Genomic DNA, 18,415 nt, shown 5'->3' with positions numbered 1-18,415 from the left:
AGATTATACAAAACATTAAGAACACCTTCCCAATATGGAGTTGCACCCCCTTTTGCCTTCAGAACAGCCTCAATTCATCTGGGCATGGACTCTACAAGGTGTAAAAAGTGTTCCACAGGGATGCTGGCCCATGTTGACTCCAATGCTTCCCACAGTTGTGTCAAGTTGGCTGGAGGAAAATTATTGATAAACACAGGAAACTGTTGAGTGTGAAAAACCCTGCATCATTGCAGTTCTTGACACAAACTGGCACCTACTACCATACCCTGTTCAAAAGAACTTCAATCTTTTATCTTGCACATTCACCCTCTGAATGGCACACAAACACAAACCAGGTCTCAATTTTCTCAAGGCTTAAAAATACATATTTAACCTGTCTCCTCTCCCTCCATCTAAGTGACATCAATAAGGGATCTTAGCTTCTTTAACCTGTCTCCTCCCCTCATCTAAGTGACATCAATAAGGGATCACAGCTTATTTAACCTGTCTCCTCCCCTCATCTAAGTGACATCAATAAGGGATCACAGCTTCTTTAACCTGTCTCCTCCCCTCATCTAAGTGACATCAATAAGGGACCACAGCTTCTTTAACCTGTCTCCTCCCCTCATCTAAGTGACATCAATAAGGGATCACAGCTTCTTTAACCTGTCTCCTCCCCTCATCTAAGTGACATCAATAAGGGATCACAGCTTCTTTAACCTGTCTCCTCCCCTCATCTAAGTGACATCAATAAGGGATCACAGCTTCTTTAACCTGTCTCCTCCCCTCATCTAAGTGACATCAATAAGGGATCACAGCTTCTTTAACCTGTCTCCTCCCCTCATCTAAGTGACATCAATAAGGGATCACAGCTTCTTTAACCTGTCTCCTCCCCTCATCTAAGTGACATCAATAAGGGATCACAGCTTCCCTTTAACCTGTCTAACCCTCCCCTCATCTAAGTGACATCAATAAGGGATCACAGCTTCTTTAACCTGTCTCCTCCCCTCATCTAAGTGACATCAATAAGGGATCACATCTTTAAGTCTCCTCCCCTCATCTAAGTGACATCAATAAGGGACCACAGCTTCTTTAACCCGTCTCCTCCCCTCATCTAAGTGACATCAATAAGGGATCACAGCTTCTTTAACCTGTCTCCTCCCCTCATCTAAGTGACATCAATAAGGGACCACAGCTTCTTTAACCTGTCTCCTCCCCTCATCTAAGTAAGGGACCACAGCTTCTTTAACCTGTCTCCTCCCCTCATCTAAGTGACATCAATAAGGGATCACAGCTTCTTTAACCTGTCTCCTCCCCTCATCTAAGTGACGTCAATAAGGGACCACAGCTTCTTTAACCCGTCTCCTCCCCTCATCTAAGTGACGTCAATAAGGGACCACAGCTTCTTTAACCTGTCTCACATCAATAAGGGATCACAGCTTCTTTAACCTGTCTCCTCCCCTCATCTAAGTGACGTCAATAAGGGATCACAGCTTCTTTAACCTGTCTCCTCCCCTCATCTAAGTGACATCAATAAGGGATCACAGCTTCTTTAACCTGTCTCCTCCCCTCATCTAAGTGACGTCAATAAGGGATCACAGCTTCTTTAACCTCTCCTCCCCTCATCTAAGTGACATCAATAAGGGACCACAGCTTCTTTCACCTGGTCAGTCTATGTCATGGAAAGATCAGGTGTTCTTAATGTTTTGTACACACACACACACGTACGTACAGGTTGTCAGGGTGTTCCAGGATGCAGATGGCCGAGAGCAGTTTGACCACATCCACCATCATGTGAGGGACCCGGGGGTTGATGGCTCGGACCAGCAGAGGGATGCCCTCGGCAGACGTCAACATGGCCTTCAGACCATACTTGTTGTTCATGAAGGCTTTGAGACAGCGCACAATCTCGTGTTGACACTTCACACCCATATTCCTATACGACAGGAAGACAGGAGAGGTGAAGGTGCATTACTGCATGGGCAAGGGTTGACATACGAAACAGGGAACTAGCACATCGACTGCAGAAGGCCACGGCGTACGAGGGTGTGGATATCTTACGGGTACTCATCCTTCTCCTCCTGGATCTTCCTCATGATGTTGAGCAGCAGAGCCAGGCCCTCGTCTCCAAAGTTCTGCACCCAGCTGACAGGGTTGTTGTTGAGGGAGACACGGAGAGACTCCAGACAGCCCAGGAGCTGTGTGTCTCTGGGCTCCATCCTCAGCTCCTGGATGTACATCACGGCTGACCTGGAACACTCCTTCTGGCTCTGACCCTATCACCCCGTGGTATTGGTACATTGGGCATAGAGAGGACAGGTTACCGCTGTCCTAAGTCTACTGCTATACGGGTGTTATCCCAGTAACACAGCTTTTGTTACTCACAGCTTTGGATGTGTGGAGGTACTGGGAAACCATCTCTCGTTTGATGGAGATGTCTTTCGCCCGCAGAGGCCGCTGCTTCTCGTCATTCAGGTTCATATCCACCTGGGGGGGGGGGTCGTAGAGTGAGCATCCCACAACAACCTACAGTTCACACACGCTTGGTCCACACTCATACACATCCTTATCCTTTATCTCTCTCAACAGCCTCTACCGAGTCAGTATCTCTGTGTTTAACCGTCTCTCTCATCCGGTTTCTGTGTTTAACCCTCTCTCTCACCAGCATCTCTGTGTTTAACCCTCTCTCTCACCAGCATCTCTGTGTTTAACCCTCTCTCACCAGCATCTCTGTTTTTAACCCTCTCTCTCTCTCACCAGCATCTCTGTTTTTAACCCTCTCTCTCTCTCACCAGCATCTCTGTTTTTAACCCTCTCTCTCTCTCACCAGCATCTCTGTTTTTAACCCCTCTCTCTCACCAGCATCTCTGTTTTTAACCCTCTCTCTCACCAGCATCTCTGTTTTTAACCCTCTCTCTCACCAGCATCTCTGTTTAACCCTCTCTCTCTCACCAGCATCTCTGTTTTTAACCCTCTCTCTCACCAGCATCTCTGTTTTTAACCCTCTCTCTCACCAGCATCTCTGTTTTTAACCCTCTCTCTCACCAGCATCTCTGTTTTTAACCCTCTCTCTCACCAGCATGTTTAACCCTCTCTCTCACCAGCATCTCTGTTTTTAACCCTCTCTCTCACCAGCATCTCTGTTTAACCCTCTCTCTCACCAGCATCTCTGTGTTTAACCCTCTCTCTCACCAGCATCTCTGTTTAACCCTCTCTCTCACCAGCATCTCTGTGTTTAACCCTCTCTCTCACCAGCATCTCTGTTTAACCCTCTCTCTCACCAGCATCTCTGTTTTTAACCCTCTCTCTCACCAGCATCTCTGTTTAACCCTCTCTCTCACCAGCATCTCTGTTTAACCCTCTCTCTCACCAGTATCTCTGTGTTTAACCCTCTCTCTCTCTCTCACCAGTATCTCTGTGTATAACCCTCTCTCTCACCAGTATCTCTGTGTTTAACCCTCTCTCTCACCAGTATCTCTGTTTAAACCTCTCTCTCACCAGTATCTCTGTGTTTAACCCTCTCTCTCACCAGTATCTCTGTTTAACCCTCTCTCTCACCAGTATCTCTGTTTAACCCTCTCTCTCACCAGTATCTCTGTTTAACCCTCTCTCTCACCAGTATCTCTGTTTAACCCTCTCTCACCAGTATCTCTGTTTAACCCTCTCTCACCAGTATCTCTGTTTAACCCTCTCTCACCAGTATCTCTGTTTAACCCTCTCTCACCAGCATCTCTGCGTTTAACCCCCTCTCTCACCAGCATCTCTGCGTTTAACCCCCTCTCTCACCAGTATCTCTGTTTAACCCCCTCTCTCACCAGTATCTCTGTTTAACCCCCTCTCTCACCAGTATCTCTGTGTTTAACCCCCTCTCTCACCAGTATCTATGTGTTTAACCCTCTCTCTCACCAGTATCTCTGTGTTTAACCCTCTCTCTCACCAGTATCTCTGTGTTTAACCCTCTCTCTCACCAGTATCTCTGTGTTTAACCCTCTCTCTCACCAGTATATCTGTGTTTAACCCTCTCTCTCACCAGTATCTCTGTGTTTAACCCCCTCTCTCACCAGTATCTCTGTGTTTAACCCCCTCTCTCACCAGTATCTCTGTGTTTAACCCCCTCTCTCACCAGTATCTCTGTGTTTAACCCCTCTCTCACCAGTATCTCTGTGTTTAACCCCCTCTCTCACCAGTATCTCTGTTTTAACCCCTCTCTCACCAGTATCTCTGTTTTTAACCCCCTCTCTCACCAGTATCTCTGTTTAACCCCCTCTCTCACCAGTATCTCTGTTTAACCCTTTCTCTCACCAGCATCTGTTCAAAGAGTTCCAGAACGTATTCGTCAGGGTGGTCGTGCAGCATGGCCTCCTGGGCAGGCACCTCGTAGTGGGCAGCGCTGGAGTGGCGCTGTGCAGGCGCATGAGGCTTCTCCTTGTCTTTCTTCATCCTCATACTGGTGAAACGCTCCAACTGCAGGGGGTCAAATGCCAGGGGTCAGAGGTAACGCAGGGTCATATTAGGGTCATTCCAGATCAACCCGACCTCTTGGATTGGAGAGGTGAGGGCAAGGTCAGAGTTGATTTGGGATTGGGCATCAGACTCCAGTGGATGTTCAGACATCACTCTGAAACACCTTGGCTGGAGCTGACAGAGAGCTCCATTCATGTGTGAACAAGATGAAACAGGATCAGAGTGAAATCATGAACATCCCAGTTTCCTCCAAACAGATGACAAGGTCATCTGATCCTCCTTCATCTCATTCTAGTGTACAGAGTACAACACTAATTATTGTACAGAGTACAACACTAATTATCACACAGAATAAAACACTAATTATTGCCTGTGTAGCTGCTGTTAGTGTGAAGATGACAGTGCAGGGACACCAGAGCACTGGTAAGTAGCTGCACAATGACACAGGAGCTGTGTGAAGCATGGATGATGACCCATTAAGGTTAGGGACGTGCTATGTTCACAAACACAGGTAGCTGGCAAGCCATTTGCAACAGAGCTAATTATGCCCAATTACTAAAATAATATCTTAGTAACCACCCCACCCCCCAAATGCAATTGTGCGTTGCCCTATGGGACTCCCAAAAACCAGCCTGGATTCGAACCAGGGACTGTAGTGGGGATATTATGGGGTGTTAGTGTTGGAGGGGCAGGGGGTTGGAAGTTGGCTACAGGGTAGGGGTGAGACGAGATGCAACCAAGAGTCAGATCACTGAGATAATGTTGGATCCACACAACCTACCTCCTCAGGAAACAGCCGTTTGATATTCTGTACAGAGGGGAGTGGGGGAAGGATGGGAGGATGAGGGAAAGACCGATAGGAGGAGGAGAAAGAAATGGGGAGATCAAACAGGAGAAAAGAGAGGGACAATGAGGTAGATGGGGAGATAGAAGGGAAGAAGGAAAGAAAATGGGAGGGAGAGATGAAAGGATAAATTAGGATTAGGCTGGATAATCTCTACAAGGTCATTATTAAGCATTGATCACAGGAGCAGAGGGGAATGTAGGCTACAGATAGATCACTCTACAAGATCAATGCAGTAAGAACTGACTGTTACACATCACACTGGATCAATATACAACATGTATATGTAGATTAGCTCACTAATTCCTCTGGTATCAAGTTATGGATCATCTGAAACTTTCTAACAGACAGGGATTGATATTGTAAGATTCCAGATTTTATGGCAGAAACACAATACATTTGCACCTGCACATTTTTGCCACAAGGTGGAAGGCTACACCAATTAATGTCCTGGTGATGGCAGCATCTCACGTGTTACCACTGTCCCAACACCAGGGGGGTGGTGAAGATGACAGACACACAAAAAAAAAGAACGCTTTTGGGAAAGTTGCTCACTTCCAGCACAGTTGAAAAATACATCATTTAGAAATCAAAACTGGATGGTCTTCAGAAATTGTGGTCCTTCTGTAGCTCAGTTGGTAGAGCATGGCGCTTGTAACGCCAGGGTAGTGGGTTCAATCCCCGGGACCACCCATACGTAGAATGTATGCACACATGACTAAGTCGCTTTGGATAAAAGCGTCTGCTAAATGGCATATATTATTATTATTATTATATATTAGAAATAAATGAGAGGGGTTGAGGGTAGGTGAGTATAGTAGTGTATACAGAGACTTGTCCCGAAGCCACTCCTGCATCGTCTTGGCTGTGTGCTTAGGATTGTCCTGTTGGAAGGTGAACCTTCGCCCCAGTCTGAGGTCTTCAGCACTCTGGAGCAGGTTTTCATCAAGGGTCTCTCTCTACTTTGCACCATTCATCTTTACCTCGATCCTGACTAGTCTCCCTGCCACTGAAGAAGACCCCCCCCCACAAGTTAGGGGTGGGATACAGAAGATAGCCCTATTTGGTAAAATACCAAGGACATTATGGCGAGAACAGCTCTAACAGCGAAGAGCAACGACAGTCCGTCATTGCTTTAAACATGAAGGTCAGTCAGTACGGAACATTTCAGGAACTTTGAAGTGCAGTCGCAAAAACCATCAAGCGCCATGATAAAACTGGCTCTCATGAGGACCGCCACAGGAAAGGACCGTCACCCAGAGCTAACTCTGCTGCAGAGGATACATTCATTAGAGTTACCAGCCTCAGAAATTGCAGCCCAAATAAATGTTTCACAGAGCTCAAGTAACAGACACATCTCAACATCAACTGTTCAGAGGAGACTGCGTGAATCAGGCCTTCATGGTCGAATTGCTGCAGAGACACCACTATTAAAGGACCACCAATAAGAAAAAGAGACTTGATTGGGCCAAGAAACACAAGCAATGGACATTAGACGGGTGGAAATCTGTCCTTTGGTCTGATGAGTCGAAATTAGAGATTTTTGGTTCCAACCGCTGTGTCTTTGTGAGATGAAGAGTAGGTGGAAGGATGATCTCTGCATGTGTGGTTCCCACCATGAAGCATGGAGGAGGTGGTGTGATGGTGTGGGGTTACTTGCTGGTATTTAGAATAGAGGTCGACCGATTATGATTTTTCAACGCCGATACAGATTATTGGAGGACCAAAAACGCTGATCCCGATTAAATCGGCCGTTTTTAAAAATATTTATTCGTCATTTGTAAAGACAATTACAACAATAATGAATTAACACTTATTTTAACTTAATATAATACATTTAAAAAAATCAATTTAGCCTCAAATAAAATAATGAAACATGTTGAATTTGGTTTAAATAATGCAAAAACAAAGTGTTGGAGAAGAAAAAAAGTGCAATATTTGCCATGTAAAAAAGCTAACATTTGAGTTCCTTGCTCAGAACATGAGAACATATGAAAGCTGGTGGTTCCTTTTAACATGTCTTCAATATTCCCAGGTAAGAAGTTTTAGGTTGTAGTTATTATAGTAGTTATTATAGGAATCATAGGACTATTTCTCTCTATACCATTTGTATTTCATTAACCTTTGACTATTGGATGTTCTTATAGGCACTTAAGTATTGCCAGTGTAACAGTATAGCTTCCATCCCTCTCCTCACCGCATTACCCTTGAAGCAGCATTACCCATGCAGAGCAATGGGAACAACTACTCCAAGTCTCAGAGCGAGTGACGTTTGAAACACTATTAGTGCGAGCTAACTAGCTAGCCATTTTACTTCGGTTACACCAGCCTCATCTCGGGAGTTGATAGGCTTGAAGTCATAAACAGCTCAATGAATGAAGCATTGCGAAGAGCTATTGGCAAATCGCACGCAAGTGCCATTTGAATGAATGCTTACGAGCATGCTGGTGCCTACCATCGCTCAGTCAGACTGCTCTATCAAATCATAGACTTTAATTATAACATAATAACACACAGAAATACGAGCCTTAGGTCATTAATATGGTCGAATCCGGAAACTATCATTTCGAAAACAAAACGTTTATTCTTTCAGTGAAATACAGAATCTTCCATATTTTATCTAATGGATGGCATCCCTAAGTCTAAATAGTCCTGTTAACATTGAAGGTTGTGCAATGTATGTCAAATTATGTAAAATTCTGGCAAATTAGTTCGCAATGAGCCAGGCTGCCCAAACTGTTGCATATACCCCGACTCTACGTGCAATGAACGCAAGAGAAGTGACACAATTTCGCCTGGTTAATATTGCCTGCTAACCTGGATTTATTTTAGCTAAATATGCAGGTTTAAAAATATATACTTCTGTGTATTGATTTTAAGAAAGGCATTGGTGTTTATGGTTAGGTACACGTTGGAGCAACGACAGTCCTTTTCACGAATGCGCACCGCAATCGATTATATGCAACGCACGAGAGATACACTAGTAATATCATCAACCATGTGTAGTTAACTAGTGATTATGATTGATTGTTTTTTATAAGATAAGTTTAATGCTAGCTAGCAACTTACCTTGGCTTCTTACTGCATTCACATAAGAGACAGGCTCCTTGGGAGGCAGGTGGTTAGAGCGTTGAACTAGTTAACCGTAAGTTTGAATCCCCGAGCTGACAAGGTAAAAATCTGTCGTTCTGCCCCTGAACAAGGCAGTTAACCCACTGTTCCTAGGCTGCCATTGAAAATAAGAATGTGTTCTTAACTGACTTGCCTCATTAAATAAAGTTGTAAAAAAATATTTCACAATTTCATAATAATCAAAACAACAACAACAAAAAATCTGCGTCCAAAAATACTAATTAATCGATCAACATGGAATTCAGAATTCAGGGCACACTTAAACAGCGTGGCTACCACAGCATTCTACAGCGATACGCCATCCCATCTGGTTTGCGCTTAGTGGCACTATCATTTGTTTTTCAACAGGACAATGACCCAACATACCTCCAGCTTGTGTAAGGGCTATTTGACCAAGAAGGAGAATGATGAGTGCTGCAACAGATGACCTGGCCTCCACAATCACCCGACCAAAACCCAATTGAGATGGTTTGTAATGAGTTGGACCACAGAGTGAAGGAAAAGCAGCCCACAAGTGCTCAGTATATGTGGGAACTCCTCCAAGACCGTTGGAAAAGCATTCCAGGTGAAGCTGGTTTTAGAGAATGCCAAGAGTGTGCAAAGCTGTTATCAAGGCAAAGGGAGGCTACTTTTAAGAAACTCAAATATAACATGTATTTTGATTCGTTAAACACTTTTTTGGTTAATACATGATTCCATGTGTTATTTCATAGTTTTGATGTATTCACTATTATTCTACAATGTAGAAAATAGTAAAAATAAAGAAAAACTCTTGAATGAGTAGGTGTGTCCAATGTTTTGACTGGTACTGTGTGTGTGTGTGTGTGTGTGTGTGTGTGTGTGTGTGTGTGTGTGTGTGTGTGTGTGTGTGTGTGTGTGTGTGTGTGTGTGTGTGTGTGTGTGTGTGTGTGTGTGTGTGTGTGTGTGTGTGTGTGTGTGTGTGTGTGTGTGTGTGTGTGTGTATATATATATATATATAGCTCAAAAAATAAAGGGAACACTAAATAACATATCCTAGATCTGAATGAATGAAATATTCTTATTAAATACTTTTTTCTTAACATAGTTGAATGTGCTGACAACAAAATCACACAAAAATGATGATCCAACTTTGATGTAATGTCCTTAAAACAAGTCAAAATGAGGCTCAGTAGTGTGTGTGTGTGGCCTCCACGTGCCTGTATGACCTCCCTACAACGCCTGGGCATGCTCCTGATGAGGTGGCGGATGGTCTCCTGAGGGATCTCCTCCCAGACCTGGATTAAAGCATCCGCCAACTCCTGGACAGTCTGTGGTGCAACGTGGCGTTGGTGGATGGAGCGAGACATGATGTCCCAGATGTGCTCAATTGGATTCAGGTCTGGGGAACGGGCGGTCCATAGCATCAATGCCTTCCTCTTGCAGGAACTGCTGACACACTCCAGCCACATGAGGTCTAGCATTGTCTTGCATTAGGAGGAGCCCACAGCCAACCGCACCAGCATATGGTCTCACAAGGGGTCTGAGGATCTCATCTCGGTACCTAATGGCAGTCAGGCTACCTCTGGCGAGCACATGGAGGGCTGTGCGGCCCCCCACCCACCGCCAAACCGGTCATCCTGGAGGATGTTGCAGGCAGCAGAACGTTCTCCACGGCGTCTCCAGTGGCGAATTTGCCAATCTCTGTGTTCTCTGGCAAATACCAAACATCCTGCACGGTGTTGGGCTGTAAGCACAACCCCCACCTGTGGACGTTGGGCCCTCATAGTCTGTTTCTGACCGTTTGAGCAGACATGCACATTTGTGGCCTGCTAGAGGTCTTTTTGCAGGGCTCTGGCAGTGCTCCTCCTTGCACAAAGGCGAAGTAGCGGTCCTGCTGCTGGGTTGTTGCCCTCCTACGGACTCCTCAACTGGCCTGACTCCTGGTAGCGCCTCCATGCTCTGGACACTACGCTGACAGACACAGCAAACCTTCTTGCCACAGCTCGCATTGATGTCCCATCCTGGAGGAGCTGCACTACCTGAGCCACTTGTGTGGGTTGTAGACTCAGTCTCATGCTACCACTAGAGTGAAAGCACCGCCTGCAATCAAAACATCAGCCAGGAAGCATAGGAACTGAGAAGTGGTCACCACCTGCAGAACCACTCCTTTATTGGGGGTGTCTTGCTAATTGCCTATAATTTCCACCTGTTGTCTATTCCATTTGCACAACAGCATGTGAATTTTATTGTCAATCTGTGTTGCTTCTTAAGTGGACAGTTTGATTTCACAGAAGTGTGATTGACTTGGAGTTACATTGTGTTGTTTAAGTTTTCCCTTTATTTTTTTGAGCAGTGTGTAAATAAATAAATAAAATAAATGTAAAAGAATATATATTATGAGATTGGAAATGATGCATGTAAATACATTGATGGTAGTCATAATCTACTGACTTCCTAAGATGCATTTCTCAAGATATCAGCATCTATATGGTAGACCTAATACTCCATTGGAATAAACCACAAATTCCAATCTCTATAACTGTGCTTCCAAACATTCTATCAAATATATCTATATTATCCCAGAGACCAATTATTTTAGTTCTGGTTCACAGCAAATGATAAGTCAAAGTACAGTAACATACATTCCACATATACTCCAGCATCTGGAGCCAATTAGCACCCAGCCAGAGACCGGGGGTCAGTGGTCACAGAACACACACTGACCATCACAACCCTCCTCCACGGTTTTATAGTCATCCATCTGGAGAAGACACTTACAGAGGAACACACACACACACACACACACACACACACACACACACACACACACTCATCTTTCACTCGTCCAAGCACTCTTGCTCTCACTTTAGTTTCTTTCACAGGTTTCAGTGATCCGCTCTCTCTCCAACAGAAAAAGGTTACATTAGCCTACCCACTCTCTCTCTCACTTCCCTCCTCTCTCAAATGGTATGCAGACAAGGTGTTTGACGGACACACACGGGACTGGTGTGAGCTGTTGTGAATATTTGATGGATTCCACACAAATTCAGTTTGAGAGAGCTGCTCATTAGTCAATAGTTAGATAAAAACAGTTAGCCTAAATCCCAACATGGAGTGTGTCCTTACAGCACACTATTCCTCCATCCCATTCTCTCCTCCCAGTCTCTCCCTCTCTCCTGAGCCACCCAGCTGATTGGACCTGGGCCAGAGTGACAGGGGAGTCTTTTGTCGATGACTTTCTCTCTCACATTGAGATTGGCTGGGATGGCTGAGACCAAAGACAAAAACACTCATCATAGACCTAAATGGCTGTGTCTGCAGCTAGACTGAATAGGAATCACCCTGTGTTGTGTTGTGTCTGTAACCTTCTGTTTCTACGGTATTGGGCTGACATTAGCTTGTGCCCGTAAGGAGTGTTCAGTCTCCATGTCTGCTATTTCTTACAGGGTTCATACACATCTTGACAGATGGAATTTTATGATTTTTCCATGACTTAACTTTTAAAATGTAACTACGTGTAATCTAGGTAATCCTCTAAAGTAATTATTTATCGTGAGAGGACAGTCAACAATTTATGCATTAATGCATTAATCATGCACAAATACATTTTGTCCCCACACCAAACACGATCACGACACGCAGGTTGAAATATCAAAACAAACTCAACCAATTATATTCATTTGGGGACAGGTCGAAAAGCATTAAACATTTACGCCAATTTAGCTACCTGGCGAATTTGTCTTATTTAGCTGGCTTGCTGTTGCTAGCTGATTTGTCCTGGGATATAAACGTTGAGTTGTTATTTTACCTGAAATGCACAAGGTCCTCTACTCCGACAAGTAATCCACACATAAAAACGCAGACACTCGTTGGCAAGCAGTGTGGGTGCAATGATTGAATAACATGTATTTATTTTGCAATGCTCACGCACGCAACACGTCCGGTTTGTGTAGAGTGTTAGGAACTCTCCTTTCATCTCATATTAATCACAGAAAGTGTTTTTGTTCAAAATCAATGAATTACGTTAGGTTATAAATCCATTTCTGAATGTGTTATATTGACTAAACCAACCTGTCCTGTCCTAAGATGTAAGGATCGCTGGTATGTGCTTTGTCAACGGCTGTGACGTAGGGTTCAGCCATGAGATGGACAGTCTAACAACACATTTAGAAAGTTAAGAGCGACATCCCAGCTTCAGGTGGTTTCAGATTTCACATTCTACATCACACAGGCTCAAAAGATATACTTCTATGTCCGTGGGAACCAGTGTGATCGCAAGCCCTTTTAATCTACGGTGTCCACAGATTGATTTAAGTGAAAATGTCAGTCAGAACCAGTACCAGAACCAAGCAGGTCCCCTAAACAGGGATTTACATTGAAGGTGTTTTAACATTTCCATGACTCACAATGGGCGGCGTCTTCATGTACATATAAAAAGTATGAGGAATGTGATCGACCAATTAGAATATCTGTATAAAACAAAATGGCCAACCCTCAGTCTGGAGAGCTATCGGCTGTCCAGGATTTTGAACCAGCCCTGCTCAAACACATCAGAGCTAGTTCATCAAGGTCCGGTTGAGCAGCTCATTTCTAAAATGTGGTTTGTTTGAGGGGGAGAGGAGTAAAAGCCTGCACACACATTAGCTCTCCTGGAAGATGGCCACCCTTCATGAAAAACATTGCAACCAAATAATTTGCCTTTTTAAATAATTTGCTCATTCAATGTTTCAAAGATTAAATGGCCATGGTAGGTTTTATTTATCTGAAGCAAGGCCACACAATGTCTTTAGGAAACGTACCTTTTCTAGTTTAGTCATGCTTATCTTGGAAGTGTTTACTTTGCAGGCTGACTAGCATTTTTGGAATTGCAATGTCCATGCATTGGATGCCCAAAACAAGTTGAAGCCACTTAATACAAAAGAAAGGCTACATCTAATATTATTTTCCTAAAATTGATGTTCACGATAATTATTATTTTGATTCATATGATTAGATTCATTGCCATGGAACCAACTACCAATTAATTCTATGGCAAAATGAATCTAATTTCATCAAAATCTACACTGGCCACAGATTGATTTAAGTGTAAATGTCAGTCAGAACGATTACCAGAACTATGGCAAAACTAATTAATTTCATCAAAAATAATAGTTTAAAGTTGACTAGAGAGTTAACTAGCTAGGTGACAAGATACTGTACGTTTTGAACTGACTACCTAGTCGGTTCTCTATTAAATTTCATAGGCAAGGCCTACCAGCTGTTGCAATGTCCGACTGTCTCAGAGACGCTCAAGTGTCATTCCGATCCTGGCCGATATTTGTATTTGATTGATGAGATGTTTTAAAAAACTGTGCCTAAATAAATGACAACCAAAATAATTACATTCATTTCAATGACCTTTCCAGGATTTTCATGACTGTACAAACCCGGTTCTTATCGGGACCTTGTGGCTTACACATTGCAAAGGAATGGAGTGGGAGTCGCCCAGCCTCCCTCAAAACACACACACCATTACTTTGCCATGTTTTAAGATGCCACAGCCCTGTTATCAAATTTCTACATGTTATCACAAGAGAACACTGTATGTTGGCATCACCGTAAAACACATTTCAAACACACTCGTGTGAACTGTGAACACATACAGACACGTACACAAACCGACTGCACATTGTTGTAGATAACATAGATGCTATCACACAGGGAGGCGCAGCACTGGCTCAAAAGGGTAAACAGTAAGCAGGGATTACGTTGAAATATGTCCCCTACAGCCAGTGTCCGAGCCTAGTTGTCGCCAAGCTTAAAGAGGCACCATCACACGGGCATGAAAGATGCTCTGATCTGATGTAGGCCTAGATCAGCGTTTCCCATCCAGGGGTACTAGGATGACCCACAGGGGGTAGTAGAACCATGAGACCATAGGCTTACTGGTTAAAAAGTATCAAACCAGGAGGTAGTTCAGGGCTACTCCGTGCAGAGGACAATGTACCGTGGTGGTACAGTAACCCAAAAAGGTTGGGAACCACTGGCCTAGAAGTGTCAAAAATACAGTGACTCCATATGCCCTGGTCATATGCCCGGGCCCTGGTCAATAGTGCACTAGAAAGAGAATGGGGTGCCATTGGGGAAGCAGACAGAGCTGGTAATGAGACGGCTTGTCCTACTATAGTACACATTGCCCTCTAGTTATGTTCTGATACAGTCGCTGAGGATGTTTACAAGCACACTAATAATTGGATATTACACTGATATTAAACTATGGCAGTAGGCCGAGTATAGAAATAGTCATATTTACATGACAACGACAGATGTTTCACCAAGTTGGCTCAGGGATTTTAACCAGAGACCAAGCACATGCCGATTAAAACACCTGGTTTTCTGAGCAATCTTTCAAATGATCAGGACATGTAAACAGCTTAAGTTGGCAGTCCAGTGGGTTATTAGTGCATGTGTCAGCATTGGTAAAAACTGAAGTCAGTTTAGAAATAGTTTTCACATGTCTGAACTCAGAATGAAATAGGTTTCCCCACAATAACATGGTCGCGGTGGTAGTGTTCATTCTGATTGGTGATTTAAATCCTATCAGGAAGCCCGATTTCAGATGTGTCCCTGGAAACAGGATTATTAAGAAAATGATTCTTCTTGCAAAGCATGTAAACATTTTAAACTAGAGGTCGACCGATTATGATTTTTCAACGCCGATACCGATTATTGGAGGCCCATAAAAGCTGATACCGATAATTTATTTTATTTTTTTGTAATAATGACAATTACGACAATACTGAATGAACACTTATTTTAAACTTAATATAAAACATCAATAAAATCAATTTAGCCTCAAATAAATAATGAAACATTTTCAATTTGGTTTATATAATGCACAAACAAAGTGTTGGAGAAGAAAGTAAAAGTGCAATATGTTCCATGTAAAATATGTGCCATGTAAGAAATCTAACATTTCAGTTCCTTGCTCAGAACATGAGAACATATGAAAGCTGGTGGTTCCTTTTAACATATCTTCAATATTCCCAGGTAAGAAGTTTTAGGTTCTTGTTATTATAGGAATTATAGGACCATTTCCCTCTATACCATTTGCATTTCATTAACCTTTGACTATTGGATGTTCTTATAGGCACTTTAGTATTGCCAGTGTAACAGTATAGCTTCCGTCCCTCTCCTCGCTCCTCCCTGGGCTCGAACCAGCAACACAACGACAATTAGCACGCGCTAATTAGCTAGCCATTTAACTTCGGTTACACGAGCCTCATCTCGGGAGTTGATAGGCTTGAAGTCATAAACAGCGCAATGCTTGACGCACAACGAAGAGCTACTGGCAAAAGGCACGAAAGTGCTGTTTGAATTAATGTTTACGCGCCTGCTTCTGCCTACCGCCACTCAGTCAGATACTTGACTGCAACGCAGGACACGCTAGATAATATCATCAACCATGTGTAGTTAACTAGTGATTATGATTGATTGTTTTTTATGAGATACGTTTAATGCTAGCTAGCAACTTACCTTGGCTTACTGCATTCACGTAACTCCTTGTTGGAGTGCAACGAGAGAGAGGCAGGTCGTTATTGCGTTGGACTAGTTAAGGTTGCAAGATTGGATGCCCCGAGCTGACAAGATGAAAATCTGTCGTTCTGCCCCTGAACAAGGCAGTTAACCCACTGTTCCGAGGCCGTCATTGAAAATAATAATGTGTTCTTAGCTGACTTGCCTCGTTAAATAAAGATTAAATAAAGATTAAATAAAGATTAAATAAAGGTGTAAAAAAAATTATACATAATAATAATAATAATCCGCGCCCAAAAATACAGATTTCCGATTGTTATGAAAGCTTTAAAAATCGGCCATTCCGATTAGTCGGTCGACCTCTATTTTAAACCATCATATTAATCTGACAATCCACAGTCATCGTATAATTGTGTGCATGTAACCACGCTCAGTGTGTTGACGAGGCTAATTGGTAGTCGCCACTTGCAGTGAACACTGATCTGATCGGCCTCTACTCTACAGGTCCGTTTCCTCTTACACTGACATGACGCACACCCACAAAAACATACGTGCAACTATTGTTAATTAAACCAGCCGATGCCAAATTGGTGCCATTTAACCCACAAGGCCAGAAACATCAGCCACAGAAAAAGGAACTCAGGGTAATCAGACAGGAAACAGTGTATTTTTGTATATATCTGAGCGCGAAAGAGTACAAAAGTAAAAATAAATATTGAGAGGCAGACAGAGACGTAGCCTTCACCCTGGCAGGCAGGCACTCAGCCGAACTGAGTAAAGAGAAAGAGATGAGACGAACAGGGCACCAGTCTGCGTTCCTCAGGAGACCTTCACTAGACGTACAGGAACATCACAAATATGCACGCAATAAGAAAAAAACACACAAAAACAAAGTCTAAAAATCACAGGCACTCAATGAGTTCCCAAAGGACCATGGGTAAACAAAGGCAGAAAGAATCACAGAACTTGGTGCTTGTGGTTCCTCTGAAACTTAGTGAACAAACAGAAGTACGTGTTTAAGAACATTATGGAGTCAGTCAGCCTCTCCTAGCGCTGTCACTAGTAATGCACAGCTCCACTCACCATATCAGCCAGAACTACAAGACACGTGTGTGTGTGTGTGTGTAAGAGAGCTGTGATAAATAGAATGAGAGAGAAAGAGAGCAAGTAAGAGAAAGCTAGAGCGAGAGCTAGAGCGAGAGCTAGAGAGAGCAAGGGAGAGAGAGAGCGCTAGAGCGAGAGCTAGAGAGAGCAAGGGAGAGAGAGAGAGCGCTAGAGCGAGAGCTAGAGAGAGCGAGAGCTAGAGAGAGCAAGGGAGAGAGAGAGAGAGCGCTAGAGCGAGAGCTAGAGAGAGCGAGAGCTAGAGAGAGCAAGGGAGAGAGAGAGAGAGCGCTAGAGCGAGAGCTAGAGAGAGCGAGAGCTAGAGAGAGCGAGAGCTAGAGAGAGCAAGGGAGAGAGAGAGAGAGCGCTAGAGCGAGAGCTAGAGAGAGCAAGGGAGAGAGAGAGAGCGCTAGAGAGAGAGTTAGAGAGAGCAAGGGAGAGAGAGAGAGAGCTAGAGAGAGAGCGCTAGAGAGAGAGTTAGAGAGAGCAAGGGAGAGAGAGAGAGCTAGAGAGAGAGAGAGAGAGCTAGAGAGAGCTAGAGAGAGCTAGAGAGAGCTAGAGAGAGCAAGGGAGAGAGAGAGCGCTAGAGCGAGAGCTAGAGAGAGCAAGGGAGAGAGAGAAAGCTAGAGCAAGAGCGAGAGCTAGAGAGAGCAAGGGAGAGAGAGCTAGAGGGAGAGAGAGCTAGAGGGAGAGAGAGAGCTAGAGGGAGAGCAAGGGAGAGAGAGCTAGAGGGAGAGAGAGGGAGAGCTAGAGAGAGCAAGGGAGAGAGAGAGAAAGCTAGAGCGAGAGCTAGAGAGAGCTAGAGGGAGAGAGAGAGCTAGAGGGAGAGAGAGAGAGCTAGAAAATGAGACAGCACACAGACATTCAGCTTGATATTGATTTTACAGCCAGTGTTGGTCAGAGGCAACATTTTCCATAGTATAGTAATGCCACAATGAGTTAAGTGAATTGACCCAACTTACATGCCTAAGTATTTAACACCTTCAATTCATTAACAACCACATTATTTTCCTCATGATCTCATTCTCATTCACTCTTTCCCTCTCCTGGACAGGACTATTTTGAGATCCTTTCTGTAGCCAGAACATAAAACAGCAGTGATGTCATGGGAAAACTAGTACTAGTTAGATACTTATTTAACCCTAACACTATTTATAGTAACAGAGAAGGACAAAATGGCTCTCGGAGAGAGTGAGAGACCGATGGAATGGTGGATAAAGCAGGAGATTGTGTGTGTATTGTAATCTACACTGACTGTTGATATGGGTGCTTACAGGGTTGCCATGGCTCCCTAGGTGGAAGCTGTGCTCTGCTGAGTGATGATGTCACGGGATGGCAGGCCTGTGTTACCGTGACAACGTCTCCTGTTTACAGGTTCAACAGGAAGTCATACTGACATATTGAAAACCTTAAGTACAG

The 18,415-nt window shown here is 43.8% G+C and overlaps 1 protein-coding gene across 1 annotated transcript in view; it reads right to left on the bottom strand.

Annotated features, from left to right (window-relative positions):
- Positions 1-18,415, bottom strand: part of LOC124010595 (protein diaphanous homolog 1-like) — a 195,305-nt gene that overhangs the window by 149,914 nt on the left and 26,976 nt on the right. Inside the window, 5 exon segments of the mRNA XM_046323243.1 lie at positions 1,712-1,915; positions 2,041-2,255; positions 2,365-2,466; positions 4,282-4,443; positions 5,225-5,251. Of these exon segments, the coding sequence (XP_046179199.1) occupies positions 1,712-1,915; positions 2,041-2,255; positions 2,365-2,466; positions 4,282-4,443; positions 5,225-5,251 (710 nt within the window).

Source organism: Oncorhynchus gorbuscha, linkage group LG23 (genome assembly GCF_021184085.1).
Source record: "Oncorhynchus gorbuscha isolate QuinsamMale2020 ecotype Even-year linkage group LG23, OgorEven_v1.0, whole genome shotgun sequence".
NCBI lineage: Eukaryota > Metazoa > Chordata > Actinopteri > Salmoniformes > Salmonidae > Oncorhynchus > Oncorhynchus gorbuscha.
This window is presented reverse-complemented; position numbering and strand designations above follow the sequence as displayed.